The following is a 17,608-nucleotide window of genomic DNA, read 5'->3' as shown; positions in this document are numbered from 1 at the left end:
TTTGATAATTTGATTCAAGCACTACATTATTAAAGTCTCTGAAGACCACCAAAATAAAGTTATCATCTCACTGCATCATCTAATGAGGTTACCTAGGTTGTTGCAACCCCTGTAGCACGTACAGACCTTTTGTGCTTGAAAGCTGTCTCCTTTGAAGGTGTTCCACTTCCGTTTGTCTTTGCTGTATGCAATAAAGAACTTCTGGACGTACAAGGACTTTAAAAATTGCTTGGCACCCTGCATCTGTATCCCCGTTAACAAAACTTGTCTTTGAAAGTCCACCTAGGAAAAATGAGTGTTTATAAAGTCAATGCTGCGTAGTGAAGTAAGTGTCATTCTTTGGCATCTACACAATTGCTTTGAGCCCTGCATTTTGATACCCACAACACTAATACTCTCAAGAGAAATACAAACAGATGGCAGAGTCCAAACAAATGATTTCTCTAATTTCATATGTCAATTTCTGTGTGCATTTAGTTTCAGAGTCCATTTTACAGCGTTTGCCACAGCACTACAAAGACTCCTCAGAATATCTGCATCTGTGCTAGGCAGAATTGCTATCTCCATTTTACAGATAGACAGAAATAGTATAGAGAAAATCAAGGTTCATATTTTCATAAGCCACCTCTAGTATTGGATATTCAGGCTGAGAAAAGGAATATGACATTCTGAAGTGCTAGAAAGCAACCATCCCTTCTGATATCAGATTCAAGTGCTCAGCACACAAGAAAAAATTAGCAAGACGTTCCTGTCAGCAGTGGAACTCATTCTCTGGCATATGTCCTCCACCCCACATCTCTGCATGCTTTCCTGCAATAACCTCAGCTTCTCACTACCACTTCCCTTACCAAATTATTTCTCCTCCCAACATTCTTTACAGTTCCCCTACTTCACCTCCACTAACTTGGTAGTATGTCAAACATTAGCAAGCCAAAAATAACAGCTACCTGTGGAACTTATGCTGCAACACTAGTTTGAGTGTCTCTTCTCCTAACTGCACATTTTCATCTGTTTTTTAAGAAATTAGCTATGTTCTGTAGATTTGGGTTTAAACTGGCTATCTGGTGCAAAAGTGATTGGAATAGAAGAAAGATAGAAGCAACACAACTTTGTGATGTGTCAAACTGGTCATAGAAGCATCCAGTAAAAACAAAAAACCTCCAAAACTATCTGAAGCAATACTATAGAGTATTACACTTTAAACGATCCCCCAAAAAACCTACATAAAAATAAATATGTACTGTTAGGTAGACAGTACAAAAATGGTAGTGGAAAGAATTACTTAATTTGTCTACAAAATGGCTAGTCTAAATTGTAAGGGTAACTGTCCAGGAACTGAGCCTCAATAACAGTACAGACTGGGTTACACCATGGAGATGGGCAATTTATGGTATCACCAATCAAACTTGCTGCATCTTCTCAGCTTTCCCCAGCAGTCTTCCCTTCAAGAACAAGAGCAGCTTGACCTGACAAAAGTTACAACACCACCACAACACAGGATTTTATGGCCATGCCCAGACTCGGTGATGGCCAAGCACGTGTTGCTTTATACCTGGATCCAAGGGAGATCATCTTTCATTACTGTGCTCCAAGCATTGTATGTTCCAGAATTGTTTAATCGGGCTAGCTTTGGTTCCCAATACTCTACAGAGAAAACATGAATAAAGCAAGAATTTAAGGAGATGTTTAATTTAAGTGCTTCAGTTCTTTTCAGATCTGTCGGGGTGGTGGTGGGGAGAATTTGGACATAGCCAGCATCTGCAAGTCAATTATTACCCTACAAAGCTTTATAGTTAGAAAAAGACTTTAAAAAATAACAGCATTTTATGTAATATACTCTACTGATTTGGGATCAGGGTCTAGAGTTGGCTAAACAAGTTTTGGCTGCAAGCAGGCTCAGACAAAACAGGCAGAATTCCCCTGTACATAAGGAGGTTTCTAAGTTAACAACTGATGTTGAATATGTATGAACCAGCTTTCAAGCCTTCATAACACTGGGGGGGACGGGACAGGAGGGGGAGAATATGGAAAAATGCAGTTACATCCACAGCAAAATCAATTCTTCCAAATAAGTCATATATTTGTTACTTAAGTAGAAATGGTGTGTTTCTGCTTGTGTTTATAACCTGTATATCTTCATTTGCCACTGTCTATATAGAATTCTATCAATATATCTCATCAACTGATACCAAATCTATACCAGGAATAAACTTGGTAAATCATACACATTGTTGTTGCTCTAGATGCTATTTTCTCAAATTTTTCCTAACAGATACATTTTGCACTTTCACAGCTCATATCACAGGCAAATCTCAGAAATTTTTTGAACATTCGGTGTTGATTCTCGAGCAGAGAACCCAGAGGACAAAGAGATGAAGCTAGATTTGTTCCACGTCATCCAGCAGGCCCATGACAGAGGACTCCCTGACTCTCAGGATTTTAATGCTGACAGGAGACAGGTAACGGTGTTGGAATACAGCGATGAGGCCTACCTAGTACAGGTCACAGTCTCTGCCTGCAGAAATGAGGAGCTTTTTAATCTGACTGTTGATTCAGTAATGAACTGATCTTTAATGATGTATCTTGAGATACAAAAAAAAAATGGAACTGCAATACTTTGCTGGGTTCATTAGCATGCCCGAACTTTTTGAACTATTAACTCACCTATATGATGCGAAGCGTTGATTTGTGAATCAAGTATAACTCCACTTGCCAGACCCATTGGAATCCTGCATTCTAGAGAGAGTACAAGAAGTTTGTCTTTAAAAAATTGTCTATCCCAATGTACATCTTGGTGGAACATTCTAAAACAGCACTCAGAACAATTCTTAATAATACTGCAACATCACCACCCAGAGAAGACCAAAATAAATCTCTGAAATTTCGTTCAATAGATTAATGTACTGGTCACTGTAAGGAAAACAAACAAACAAACAAACAAAACACAAAAAAGCAAAAAGCAAAACACCACAACAAATTCAAAGTATTATGCTTAAGGCTGGATATTTTTTCTTCCTAATTGAAAACATCTCCTAGATTTATTTTTAGTGATCCTGAGAGGGTAGACATCACTTTATAACCTGGCTCCTCCAGACAAAAAATACCGTAGGTCAGTACCTTTCTCTAGGACCAAATAGGATGCCTGCATTCCCGCTTGCTGATACTCCCCCACTTCAGTGTCTAAAAGCCACCAGCCAGGTCTCTGTGGTTTCATTTCAATTGTTTGAAATGAGCCTTGAAAAAAATGGAAGAAAGAAACATATCAGAAGTGTTAGCATTAGTATTAGGTTGATGTTAGTTAAAGTTTCTCTGCTAAACATAGCAGAGAAAGCAGCAACTATCGTCACTGTGTCAACTACACTATAGATCATACTACTATTCATCTTCCAGATATATCTCTGCCCATCTGAGGGGAAGATATTTGCCCATATCATATGTTTTGTCTGTAACTTTACTCATACCTCCAGTTTTAGAGGACAACGGTAACTTGGTTTCCCACCTCTTAAAGTAAGTGCACATTTGCAACTTAAGGGAGGTGCAAAGTGATGAGTTTGTGACCATCTGAACCGTTAGCACCCTCAAACTTTTTCTCCCTGTGCCCAAAACAAACTTCTGTTCTTCCTTACATTGTTACCGTCTGCCATGATTATACCAATCACCCCTTAGAATTTATTCTGATACTTACCTGGAAGGAGTGTGTATGTACCAAGCTGATACTTTGGCTCTCCTTGTTCAACAAAGGTCTGTCCATGGAAATGAACAACATGAATGTCTTTTGGCCCTCCCATATTCAGCAAATGCCATCGGACCAGATCACCTTCATACATCGTTAAGCCTTGCAAATTGTAGGTAATTCCATTAATTGCTAGAAAAGAACATATTGTTGATAGGGATACACTTCATAAAATACGTTTTATAAAGTGCTAGAATGCAGTTATTAAAATGAGTAAAATATTTAACAAAGTAATGTATTTGGGGAAAAATCATCACTTTTTCCAATCTACAGTGCTACACAATATAGTCTATGTACCATCAATTCAGAAAATCCAGGGACCTCATCACAGGATTTGAGCTCAGTTTGCTTGCAACATGTGGCAGGTAGGAGAACAATGATGTATTCTGTCACAACTGACACCCTTGATTAATAACTCATTTTAGAGACCACATTTTCAAAGGTAGATTCTACTTTTCAACATGCCTTTTTCAAACATGATCACTTACGATTTATGGCACGAAAACGTCAGATTTTTAAAGACTGTGCAGATTTTCATAGGGTTTCATTAATGACCATTATTTCAAGGAGAACAACAGATAACCTTTCAACCCATAGCTACTTAACTCTACATAACTAAAATCTCTGTATCCACACAGAGGTAGTATGAAAGGCTGTCCTATAACTGCTTAAAATTCTTTCAGTAGAACTAGTTGATTTGCCAAATTATTATTGTACTTCTACAATTCAGGTAGGTTTCACTTTTCCAGAGTATTAGCTTCTTAATGAAAATAGTTTTGTTTGTTTGTTTTAAATCCAGGGGGTAAATGCATGTGAAACAGAAACTTTCTGTAGAAACTTAGTCTAACATACCCTTTCTACATTTTAATAACAATTTTTGAGCCAATTATAATCTTCACATATATAACTATGACTATTACAGGTACAATGGAGAACAACAACAACAAAAAAAAAACATTAACATAATTAATGTGCAGGATTTATGCATGTTCAAAGGCAGGATGAGTTGAGAAAACCTCCTCAACACCTTTCCCTCTACCCCAATAAACTGAATACTTGACAAAAGGAAATAAGTACCATAGAATTTGTGGCACTGTTGCGTTCCTTGGGTCTTCTCAGTACAAGATCTTCTAGAACGTTTGTCGAAGTACCAGCTTTTCTCTTCATCAAAGACCATAAAAAGTAAGAAAAAGTCTCGGGTGGATGTTCTTTTATTGCTTGACATACTCAAGGTTCCTTTTTGACAGATCAGTATTGGTCCAATCAAACCTGAGTGAGTATCTTTCTCCTAAAAGGTAATAAACCCACATTAAATATAAGAGTGGACTCTCCAAAAGATGTCAAAAAGCGTAATGTTCTACGGAAGTGCATTGGACCCTAAAAATTTAAGGGAAGAGGCCTGCATTTCAACTGCTTCATATCCTTACTCTCCTCTGCTCAATCAACTAGAGTTTCCTAATTTGAATCTATCAACAGCATATATCCTCTTTTAACTGAATGTAAGAGATTAAATGTCAGATAGGAGCATCAGGCCAGACAAAAAGGACAGCTATCTAAAAAGTGTTCTGCATCTTACGAAATTTCCACAGCTGTACAGTAACATCATTTGGAGATGTTCAAAACCTGACTGCATGTGGTCCTGGACAACCCACTGTACCAGATTCTACCAGAGCTGGTGGGGGGGGATTGGACTAGATGATATCAGGAGGTCCCTTGCAACCTAAACAATTTTGTGATCAATTGCAACACTATCAACATTTCAATTTCCTTACCAGATTTACATCAGAGTAGTAGACCCAGGACCGACAAGCTGCTCCTGACTGCAGAGGTCCTGATCGCCTGTTGGCATACCATACATATATATAGCTGCTATTTGGCTGAACTTTGTCGTCTTCCTTAAACCAAGTAGTAGACTCGTCATCGTAAGTGCTTCCCTCAGAGGACTTTTCATAGAAGAGTCCATGGGCGTGGAGGGAATATGGTCTGGATGCCAGATTCTTAAAATGAACCTAGAAAAAAAGGAAAAGAATTCTGTTGAGCAAATTCAGGCCTAAACCACAGCACCTACACAATACATTTCAATAACCTCAAACCAGGGTCAAGATTTGTATGACTACAGGCCACACTGCCCATGTCAAAGTTGGCAGGGATATCTTTTGAGATCTCCATGCAGAGTCACATACTTCCATGCGGGTGGTTAATTACAAAGTAGGAAACATGAGTCTGACTCCCTGTCTTCTACTGAGCCCAGACTCCTAAGACTCTTGCTGCTGCCCTTCACTCCTGGGTATGCTTATTTACAGCAAGCAGGGAGTTTCTACTTATGTTTTGCTGCGTGGTTGCAGTAAAGAAGGGCACAAGATAACCAAATAGTAACATTAGACCTCTGTATGCATCAGTCACACTGAAATCAGCACTTCTCCCTTGTCCCAGAGAAGAGGCATGGGGATAGGGAGATTCCATATTTACCTCCCCAAGATAAAGTAGACTTTCTTCTTACTCATGTTTTTAATGTAGCTCAATGTGTTCCTATTGTATACCACTCATGGCAATAAGCAGAAATGTATGAGGTCTGCTATATATACTCCATTCTTGTGTGTTGGAAGACTGGACAGAGGAAGGCGAGGAGTACTTAATGAATGGAAACTAGAAAAACAGAAGTGAATTTACTGTGGATAGTTGAGCAAAGGGGGATCCTACCCCTTCAATGAAACAACAGATCACTGTGCTCTTCTGTCCACAATGCAATTTCTAGCTCTGAAAAATGTTTCCCCCATCATCTTTTAAAACGTGGTATTTTCAGACCCATTTATATCACACTAAGATCACCATTAGACTCCTGTCTTGTCCATATACTCAAAAACAGTGACCTACTAGGATTACATCATCCACTTCAGCCCGGATAACTGGTCCCAGGATGCCAAGGTGTTCTTCATATTCGCCTTCATCCTGGAGAGTTGTAAAGGTACTATCTGTATACCTTTGAAAAATCACCTTATATGTGGTACCATCTTTACAGGCTTTGTCGTTCATCATTGTACTGAAAGGAAATTCCCACGAGAACAAAACAAACAAACAAACAAAAATCATAGAAGTGAATTGGAAATCGCTCTGATTAGATGTAACTACTCCTACAATAGAAACATTTCAGAATGTAAAGAATAAGCACACAAATGTCAGAGGATTCTGAAAATCGTAACTTACAATATTTAAGCAATTCTACTTCTTTAATTCGCGAGATCCTTCAAAGATTTGGTAATTTGTCACTGAAAAAAAAACTCCAACTAGCCTCTGGAAACTCATTTGAGCTCTGATTTTTTTTTTTTTTTACCATTAGCCTCAATAAGCTAAATCAGAGCTTAGTTCAGAATGTACTGCACCAACTACCTACACCCTACTCTCTCATAGATGTACCATCTCCAGAAAACTAACAGAAACACTTTTTACAGCTCATTATATCTGTATCTTGCAAGAGATGATAAGAACCAATAAGCTTTTAATCACTCAGACCATTCTTTCCTTAGGTCTTAAATAGAAGCACCAGGAGGTTATTATTCTGATAAAATATAAACATTGCCTTATTACCAGTACTGCAAATATAGAAACTTAACCTGTGTCACCTCATATGGTGAAAGACTGGTTTTCAGCTCTTCGGCACACTGAGACTGCATATGCCATGGGCTCTGTTAACTTCACTGAAACTATGCACATCACAGCAGCTGAGAATGAACCCCACTGGGGAGATCTGTACAGAGCTCTGAGCATAAGGATTTCTTTATTTTTCCAAGCGCACTGAGAAACTGTCTGTTGTTTCTGCTATTTTTACAAGTGCCATTTACACTGACATTTACTTAGGTGAGGCAGGAATAAACCCGGAGGATATAGAAAAAGTGTGGAAAAAATCATTCAAATAAATTGGAAATTCAGTCTGAAAAAATGATGTATTTCAGAGCTGATTTTTCTGTACTGACACTTTCCTTGCTCTTGCTTTTTCTGCTTGTGATAAAAAATGAAGCTGTGGCAAAACAGGCAGTTTTGGTCTTGTTCACTTCAAGAACCACAAAGTTCAGCTTTTTGATGAAAAAAAAAAGTAGGACTCTACACATTGTAAGGTAAGCAGTGATCCTAATTTGGATGAACTAAGTTAAATTGTTAGTACGAGTCTCTCTCAAGTCACATACTTTTTGTTGTGGCATGGGGGCGCTGTCAAAAAAAAAAAGCAAACACAAAAAAACAAGAAAAATCCTCAGTGTTAGGGTCTGTGATCCAGTTACCTTCTGATTTCTCTAACAGTAAGAACAACACTGCTATACTTCATGCAGCTTTGTGTTCACTTTAAATACAAGGCATTCTCCATCACTAGCATGGTTAATCATTTTCCATGTATTTTTCAGTGCCATGACCTTGTAAGGTTGGAAAGTACGATCTAATTTTACAAGAGATAACAGACACCAGAACCGCTTCTTGTTAGTGCTAGAAACTGTGGGATTTCATGCTGCCTGTAAGCTTGTCCTTCACGTATTAGATCAGTTAGCCCATTTAAGGCTTTGTGCAAGGAAGTCTCTATGCTGTCTCTACTACAGAACCAAGAATTGAAGGAGGACGTAAAACACATTGTTCAAGTATAACAAAACTGACTGGAAGTTTCTCTCCTGACCTACTATAGAAGGTTTTTCAACTTATTTTTTAAAGACCATTTCTAGTGAGCCTACAAAAGGGGGGTTAAAAATAAAAGGAAAGTGTTCTTAGTTATGTTGTTCTTACTTATAGTAATCTATGTGACATTCTAAGTGGGTTCCAGCCTCCCATGGAAAATTCTTAGAAAATTCTGAAATGTTGAAATCACACTGCATGTTACAGATGCTCTTAAATGTACCAGGATGTATATTGACATTCTGCTAGTACATATGAGGATGGTATGCAAAACGGAAGTAAAGGATTTAGCCAAACCTTTTTTTAAATCCTGCATAGTTCCAGCAGACTTCCTTAGCTGCAATGTAGTATCTCCTCTCATTCCCTCTGCTACGCAGGTAATGTTCAGCAATGCTCTCTGGGTTACGTTGCTCTTTGATATTCACTTTTGGGTCTGTCATGTATGGGTCATCAAAGCTCACATAATGGTATTCATATTCACCACCTGATGTATCCTCATTGTAATATTCTCCTGAAAAATATTCATAGTCTCCATTGCCATGGGGAAGCCCAATCACAATGGATGGCTTAAACTGCCGTGGCGAGAGCGTGTGATTTGGCAGCCCTCCATGGCTGGCCTCACTGGGTGCCTCTGTGGTGTTAGCACAGCACGGCAGCGTTGTGTGGTTGGCCTCAATCGGAAACAACGCGCGGCCAAACTCTGCAGTAGGTTTGGTGAATTTCTGGGATTTTTTACTCCTTGGGCTCAACAAGTGAGCAGTTTTGGGGTATTCCTGTTTTTTCCTTCGGATCCTGATGAGGCTTCCAGATGAACTCAAAGTATCATTCTTGTTTCCCCACTTTCCTTTCAGAGTTGAGTGGAGGTGGCTGCCTTTGCGCTTTCCTCCCATTAGACCTGAAAACCTTTCATCATTCTTCATATGCTTATTTAGGAATAATGTACCATTTCTGCCACCATGACGGAATTTACCACTAAGAGGCTTATCTAAGTTTGTCTCTAATCTCAGACTCTCCTTTGCAGACACCAAATTCCATTCCTCATTTGTCATTTTGGATGAATACTTCACAGTCCTGGGCACTGATGCTTCCAGTAAGTTCTTCACTAGTGCAGGGCTGGAATTAGGTCTTACATTGCCCAAAGTATGATCTAAAGAAAAAGTATCTGCTTGTTTGTCTTTGGATAATTCAAATTCAGAGAGACTGGATGCATTAGACTCATCTCCTTCTACAAAGACATCCAATTCAAGTGTCAAATTAACTGCTTGCATAGCATTTCCCGCCTTAATTTCCCCCTCTTCATCATCATAATCAGTTGGAAGCTGTCCATCTCCCACAAGAGTTATATTGGTGGTGTTCTCTGCATGATGCATGGAATGAGGTACACTTGCCTTGTCAGAAAATGAGACATTTTTATTTCTTACATGATTTAGAAGGGCATTCATCTTTTGGATGGAGTAAAACTTAATAGCCAGTGAGCTTCGCTTTTTCCTTTTACTATTAATGCTGTCATTTCCTTTCCCTGTGCCTTCTGTTTGATTTTCTTCTGAAAAAACTTTACTGTCCTTTCCATTAGTCAGAGGCTCTTCTGCAACTTTCATTTGGGCTTCCCCATTGCTCAGCAAATGTTCAGCTGCAGACATGTTACTGTGATCTATTGCATAGTTGCTTTGGCTTCTATTCTCAGATACTAAGTCAGGCTTTCCATCCCTCGTGCTAGCTAAAAATAAATCCTTTTCTGCTGTCACTGATGTGTAATTTGACTGGAATGTTTCAGCCTCAACTTGGGGAAGAGGAGTGGTATGAATTTCTAAGAACTTTGTGGATTCATTGGTGTTTATAACTCTCAGACCTGAGTCAACAGCCACCTTAGAACTTGCAGCATCTTCATACTGTTCCCAGGCCAGTGCTGTGAGGTTTTGTGTTTCTTCATTTCCTTTTGACTTCCTTGAGCTTCGGATGGAGTACATAGTAGCCAGCTCTTCCTGGTAATCATCTTCAAAATCATCTGTCTCTAATTCTTCTCCCACACTTTCTTCAGCTGAGGTGGAAACGGCTTTTTTATCAGTCTTGGTGTATGTGAAATCCATAACCTCAAACAAAGAATCATCCTCATAGTCACATCTGGCATCTCTGAATCTCAGCCTCATGCCGTAACTCTTTTCTGGGGCACCCCAGGATGCTAAAAGCCAAGTGCCTGCAAACAAAATTAAAAAATGTTTTTCTAATATGCAGTATTTATTGGAGTGGATATTGCCTATTGTGTAAATGGTCAGGGCAAGTTGCTGGGTTTATTTCTACAGCAACTGTTATAGCAGAGCGCTAATCCTCAGCTGGGATTCCTATGAGCTCCACTGCAGTGAAAAATAATCAATACATGTAAATAAACAATAGCAAATAAATAACAGTTGGAGATCTCCAATGATTAAGGTGCACCTAGGATCTGAGTCCAAACATACCTCATGAAAAAGAAAGAAATTATGTAAAGATATATGTGTACAGCTGGATCTAAGATTTTGATCTTTTGAGATAAAATTTTAATTTTGAGCTGTCTTTTTTGTTACGTATATTGCCACACACAAAGAATTCCAAACAAAACAAACACTTTGTCAAAGGTTTGTCTACGTTTTCTCAAACACAGCATTTTAAAAGCTTCTGAATGCATAAAGGATGGATGATCTTCAAAAAAATGAAGTAACTTGAATTTCTAAGACAGACATAAAATATTAAGCTGCCACTCTGTTAGACCAGAACCAGCTCCAGGCAGTTCCAAAGGGACCTGCTGCTGGCCAGAGCCGAGCCAATAACCACTGCTGGTTTGTGCCTCTGTGAGAGCAGATTAAAGACAGGGAACAAAACTGCTGCACAACAGCAGCTGGGAGAGAGGAATGAGAATCAGCCCTGCAACCCCCGCAACCAGTTACAGCCCTGCAACTGGTCAAGTTGCAGCAATTCTGATGGAGTTATTATAATCCCCCAGACTTGAACAACAACAACAACAACCTCTTAGCATACAATGCATTTTTAACGGATAAGGTCTTGAGATTGTGAGATCACTGAAAACAAGCTTAGAGGACAAAAGAAATCAGTTATTCAAACATATAAAAGAGCTTAAAAAAACACTGAAATTTTACATAAAGATACCTAAACCCTTTGGGATTTTAAGGTGATCATTGGGCAGTCTTCAATGAGGAATATGTTTCTCTACTTTCATAGGTAATTCCTTAGGTGTGGACTACATGGGTTGTAATACCATTTTTTTTTCAAGATACGGTATTAATTCTAGTTAGATATTGAGATGGATACTAAGGAACTAGTTAGTGATCTGATTCAGGCTGGCAGACGCTACTGCTGCTAAATGACCACAAGCCTGAAGGTAATACATAGCCACTTTGTTCAATAACGACCAGTGTAATTTGACAATCTTGGCTCTTTTTAGGTTACTTTGGATGGACAAGCTGGGAATCAAAGTTGGGAATTATGCAGTGGACCTGATATTGGATTGTTTGCATGGACAGTCTTAAAATGCCTTAAAACAACTGTTGCTAACCCTAATTCTAATTGTGAAAAAAAAAAAAAAAAAAAAAAAAAAAAAAACAAGAAACAAACACAAACAACTACTATGCTATGTGGTAAGCCAACAAAACTGTCTATGCATCAGTAGCACTGGGGAATGATTCAAGATTTTATGCGACTGTGTTTATCTGAAAAACTTTCCAATTTGGGAAAATCTTTACAGACTAGAGAATAAAATAGTATCTTAGAGGAGCTGTCAAATAAACACTGCAGTCTTGCCACTTACCAACATTGTCCATTTCCACTGTGACTGATTCTCCACTCATTGGAAAGATGTTCAACACATCTTCATATTTTCCTTTATACAGGAAAGCATGCCCAGAAAGACGAACAGAGACAATGTCATCATGAGTGCCAACACTGGAGAAATGCCACTGAACCACGTTATCTTGGCAAAATCCAAGGATTTCACTGCTGTCAGACACATAGCCATTTATTGCTAAAATGAAAGCAAAATAAAAGTGGTCTCAGTATTTTCATGCTTCACCAATATTAAAACTAAAGAGCAGGACTTTTAAAGCTTCTCGTTCTTCAATGTCAGTCCACTGAACTGGACTCATATTTACACTCAAAGAGAGACAGGCACAGGGCTGAAACCACAATAGCCTTCATGGAGATTCCAGCTATGGAAATAGTATCTCCAAATCAGCAGAGAGCTGCAACAAAATTAAGTAACTTTAGCCTTTGCTTGGGGTTGAAAACCAGCCCAATGCTGGCTACAGAATTCCCTGATTGCACTACATCTGTGAACAATCACTGGATGCCCAGGCTCCCACGAGCTTTCATAATCTTCAGTTTGTTATCCCACTCACTGTGCATTATGTTCGAGTTATAGAACTTGGGGTCATCTCTTTTAACACCGGCAGGGTTGCTGCAATACTCCTTGATGTTATCTTCTATGTACCAGCTCTTATTTTCATCAAACACAGCAAACATTGCATGCTGCTCCCCATCTGCCTTTTTCTGAAAGACAACCAACAGAGTACATTTACATTTTATGAGCAGAGGCATTTATTAAAGTACTCAATTCTACTATCTTATTTACTATGTAAACAACATAAGCTTCATCCGAGTTGTGGTGAGTGTGATTCAAGGGCTAAATGAAAGGGAGTAGAGGGTCAGGACTTCAGGATGACAGTGCAGCAACCAGCCTGAGGTGGAGCACTAAGTAAGCCACTAGCACTACTTACATGCAGATGGTATGCAACAGGGCTATTTGTAAAAGGACCAGCCTTCTGGTTTGACCTGAGCACAAGCTTTTGACATTTTTTTCTCCAAAGCAATGCTCCAGTCTTTGCCAGCAAGATTTCAATGGATGGCAAATAGAGAACCACTCTTCCAGAACTCTTCCATCCTGTCGCACTGCTCTAAATTTAGTGATGCCTGAGATTGTAACGGATGTAACTCAGTAGGGTCTGACACAAGAACCAACTCAGATCTGAATGTCTTTAGAGTGTGAAGGCATAATAGCAGCAGGAAAAATTAGCATCAAGTCTAGGAACAGACTTGCAAATCAGGCTGACTTTTTGTTGAAATGCTGCTCTAAGAAAATTAGAATACAATTCCTCCACAACTGTGGACGATTACCATGTCTTCAAGCCATTTCTTCAGAAAAATATTAGTTTGATTGCTCTTCACGAGACATTTCTCTAAATCAAAGCAAAACCAAATTTCACTGTAGATAAATTAATATTTAAAAGCAAGATCTCTCCAAAAGGTTGCCAGACATGTTACCTGCACACCCTTCTGAGTCAGTGCTTCACTTTTGCAGATCAGAAGTGGGCCAATCAGTCCAGATGCTATATCTCTCTCAGTATCTACAGCACTATGATATAGCCTTGTAATACACTGTGCATCCCGTGCAGTGGGTTGATCTGTTTTAGCAATTTGCCATTCATAAGTGTAGGTCTTCCCTGGTTGAATTCCTTTACTCTGGGTGTCATTGCCTAAGGAAAAAATAAAGAGGGAAAACAATAATGATACAAACCTAAAGACAGATCTTTATACAGTGTCAGGTTGCACCTTTTAATGAAATTGGTGTAGTTATACCATTTCAAGCTACCTCTGAGGTAAATTCAGCAGGAGCATTTGGCTCTCTCTAAAACCACAAGTAAGAACAGAAAATTAAGACACCAAAAAAAAAAGGCAGTTGTTTATGCTTTGCACATACTACCCTGGTTACTCTGTAAAGCAACGTAACAGGTCAGCAGAGGCAGAGCACAGAATTCAGGTCTTCTAGACATGCATTCCTATCTACAGCATCTCCTTCAAAGCAATGAAACTCTCTGCAACAGTAAGTGGTATGTGAAACATGACCCACAAATTTCTTACTTGTGGGATCCGGAGGATAATTAGCTCCTTCTGCATTCTTTGAAAGTGTCACTCCATGGAAGTAAATACTGTAGGGTCGACTGGCCTTATTTTTGAATACAATCTGTATTGACAGACAAAACAAAAAAAGACAAAAATAATTCACTATTCCACAAATCTGTGTCCAAACGTATAACCAAAAGATTCAACTACAGTAGAATTTGCCTGGTTTCAGCTCTGGAAGAGCTGGAAAGGCACGGGGATACCTTAAATATTGTCTAACATTACAAATCCAGTGTCTAAAGGCTGCTGGTACCTGTCGGGATCCCACTGATTCTGGGCTTTGTGGAGTCCATTAAGTGAAATTCAGCTTCTTACACATACTTTCTAGAAAATCTAAAAAGAACATTTGTTCTTCCAGCTTTTAGGTACATACTGCTTCAGGAAATATGTGAAGTTATTGACTGAAATTCTTAACAACCTTCAGTATGAGAGAAGTCCGAATTAAAAGCCTATCTTTTCCCAGACTCCAAACCCAAAGGGGAGGTAAGCAGAAAAGATAAGATGTCCTATCTACTTGTGATAAAACCAGGGGAAAAAAAGGAACACTGTGCTAAATTCAGCTTCAGAATCATGGTAGCAATGAAAGGCCATGAAACCTTGTGATGTATCACTAAGTGACAACCAAAAGGCAAGTGGATGTAATACTGCAGAACAGCAAAACAGTTTCATTTGATAACTCAATAAAAGAACATTTAACTATGAAAACTTAAAATTTAACTATGAAAACTTAATACATAATACTTAAAACATTGGCTAAAACAGCCAGAAACAAACAAACAAACACAAACAACACAAACACAAGGAGTGAGCATATCATTAATTTCAGCCTCAGATCTAAATTTCCCCAGAAGTCCAACAGGTTCTAACTTTTTTCATTTTGGACCACTGTCAACATACAAACATACTTCACAAAAAGTGTAAATGCATGGTGTTTGTAAAATAAAGCACAATCACGGAAATTGTAGACAGAATGTTGAAAAATTTAACCTAAACACTGTCACTCATCATTATACTTTTTAATAAGGCCAATATTTATAACACTAGCTATACGATTTGTCAAAAAAAATAACCAAACTAGTTCTCATGTAACTCTGCCCAACAGAAAAATTATGCTATAGTATATATTTCTGAATTTATGTTACTTACTTTAACTTTGTCATTGAGTTGAGCTCTTATAGTTGGGCCCAAGATCCCAGTTTCCTTGGGACGAGGGTTTTCCAGACGTTTAGTGAAGGTGCCATCAGTATATTGCCTAAAAATAGCCTTTTTATACTTTTTACCTATGAGATTTGAGAAGTTGTCCAAGTGCTGTGCTTTATAGTGTCTTAAAAATAAAGGAAAAGACAAGTTGATCAACAAAATTTGAATAGTGGAATCTGCTAGAATACAGAACTCACATTGGATAAACTTGTAGAAATCTCACTACTTGAAAAAAACAAACAAACAAACAAAAAAAACCCACAACCTCCGAAACTAATCTAACACTCCTCATCCCACGTTTTAAACTAAATTAGGTAAGAAGCTTTGAATATTACTTGTGTTTTAGGACCATATGTGACCAATTAATATCAAAGTTTTCATTGTGTTTAATAGAGTATACATACAAGAAAGAAACTCAAGTAGCAGCTACATTTCAGGGTAAATCAGCAGAAATTGCTGTTCTCTTAAAAAGGCATAGTCAAGCATAGGAAAAACAGACACTGCTTACGGTAGCAAAGACTCCAGGAGAGACAGGAACAGTGCTAAAATAACCTTAAATCCCTATCAAGCACCATAAAATAGTATTATACCCAATTTTAAAAACGTTGAGAATTCTAACATTGAACAAAACTAGGATAAATACTAAGGAATGCAGAGTAACGTGTTTGCCTTCATCATTTGCCCTTCAAAAAGGGTTCCTGAACAGGGATGAATGCTGAAATTCTGAATAAAAGAAGAAAAATTGGAGCACTGAGGTAGTTAAGCGATGTCACGTAACTAGCGAAGAAAGAGATAGAAAATGAGAAAAGTTTGCCCCCACACAAGTGCAAGTGAGAAGGGAAGCAAATGATACCAAAGAAGAAGGTATACTTAGAGTTATGCCAAAAACATATTTCTAAGGAGTTACATGAAACTGTAACTCCACACAGGATAAGGAATTGTCTTGATCTGCTTAAATCCTTACAGGTTCTTACAAACATCAGCTTGTAACATCAGCACTGCTACAGCAGTGAGGATCTGGAAGACTACCTGTCTGACCTACAGTGCACTGGCAACACTGTGCGCTATGACCTCATGTATGTTAAAGAAATCTTTCTATTTATCATAAACTGAACGCAATAGCCCAGTATGTGTATTTATTGTGACTTATTTCATCTACTTTGGAGCCATTTTTATTCTGTATAAATACTCTCTTCCTCCTCTAAGGACTCTTCCTTTCAGCAGAATTCACGTTGAAAAGCAGTTTAGAAAACAGGCTCACACGCTACCTTGGGCATTTCCCAAGTCATCTGAATATTTTGAGCTCCCCATTAGCAGTAAAAAAAAGTGTTCACTTTTGAGCACCCCGGTAAAAGAGAGGCATTGACACACCAGAGAGACCACAGTGGAGGGTCACTGAGGGGTTTAGCAGGCTGGAACACATGACATACAAGGAAAATCTGGGTTTATTCAGTTATGAGAAGAAAAGGTTAAGGGGGCATCTTATTTTTATCTTTAGCTACCTAACGGGAGATTACAAAGAAAACAGAACAAGACATTTCTTCAGAGTTGCACAGTGAAGGAATGAGAGGCAATAAGATGTAAGCTGCTACATGAGAAAGTCTGATTATATATAAGGAAAATCTTTTTCACTGTGAGGTTAAAAAGGTGCCCAGGCTGAGGAGTCCCCAGCTTTGAAAACTCAATGAGATGCAGCCTGGTCTAATTTTGCAGTTGAAAATAACTGATGTTGGCATGGCTTTGAGTACAATTTCAGGTGAAACAATCCCCAGAGGTCCTCTCCAACCTGAATTATTCTGTGATTTCACATTAACATTCTCTATTATGTTGACAAAATATTATTTTACTTGTCAAGGCTGTCTGGAATATTTGGGGCATAATCCCAAGTGACTTCTTCTGCAGCAATGAAATATTCCCAGCTCTTGACCATACGGCGCTCTTTATAGGAGAGACGACTCTTCTTCGCCTCTTTGTCCCCACAGTCTCTTATGGTGAGGTAGCCATGCATTCCAGCTAATTGAAAAGAAAGAGTACCACGGTGATTTTTCCATTTTATGAAATCTTATCATTTCAACT

General features: G+C 38.5%; 1 protein-coding gene across 1 annotated transcript in view; it reads right to left on the bottom strand.

The window, feature by feature from the left end:
• The window catches only part of F5 (coagulation factor V), a 33,433-nt gene that overhangs the window by 4,705 nt on the left and 11,120 nt on the right, over nt 1-17,608 (bottom strand). Inside the window, 15 exon segments of the mRNA XM_035314912.1 lie at nt 127-282; nt 1,553-1,644; nt 2,665-2,736; nt 3,118-3,234; nt 3,686-3,865; nt 4,811-5,021; nt 5,506-5,742; nt 6,608-6,773; nt 8,684-10,580; nt 12,186-12,398; nt 12,772-12,922; nt 13,694-13,905; nt 14,291-14,393; nt 15,479-15,656; nt 17,380-17,545. Of these exon segments, the coding sequence (XP_035170803.1) occupies nt 127-282; nt 1,553-1,644; nt 2,665-2,736; nt 3,118-3,234; nt 3,686-3,865; nt 4,811-5,021; nt 5,506-5,742; nt 6,608-6,773; nt 8,684-10,580; nt 12,186-12,398; nt 12,772-12,922; nt 13,694-13,905; nt 14,291-14,393; nt 15,479-15,656; nt 17,380-17,545 (4,151 nt within the window).

This window comes from Oxyura jamaicensis, chromosome 1, assembly GCF_011077185.1.
Source record: "Oxyura jamaicensis isolate SHBP4307 breed ruddy duck chromosome 1, BPBGC_Ojam_1.0, whole genome shotgun sequence".
NCBI lineage: Eukaryota > Metazoa > Chordata > Aves > Anseriformes > Anatidae > Oxyura > Oxyura jamaicensis.
This window is presented reverse-complemented; position numbering and strand designations above follow the sequence as displayed.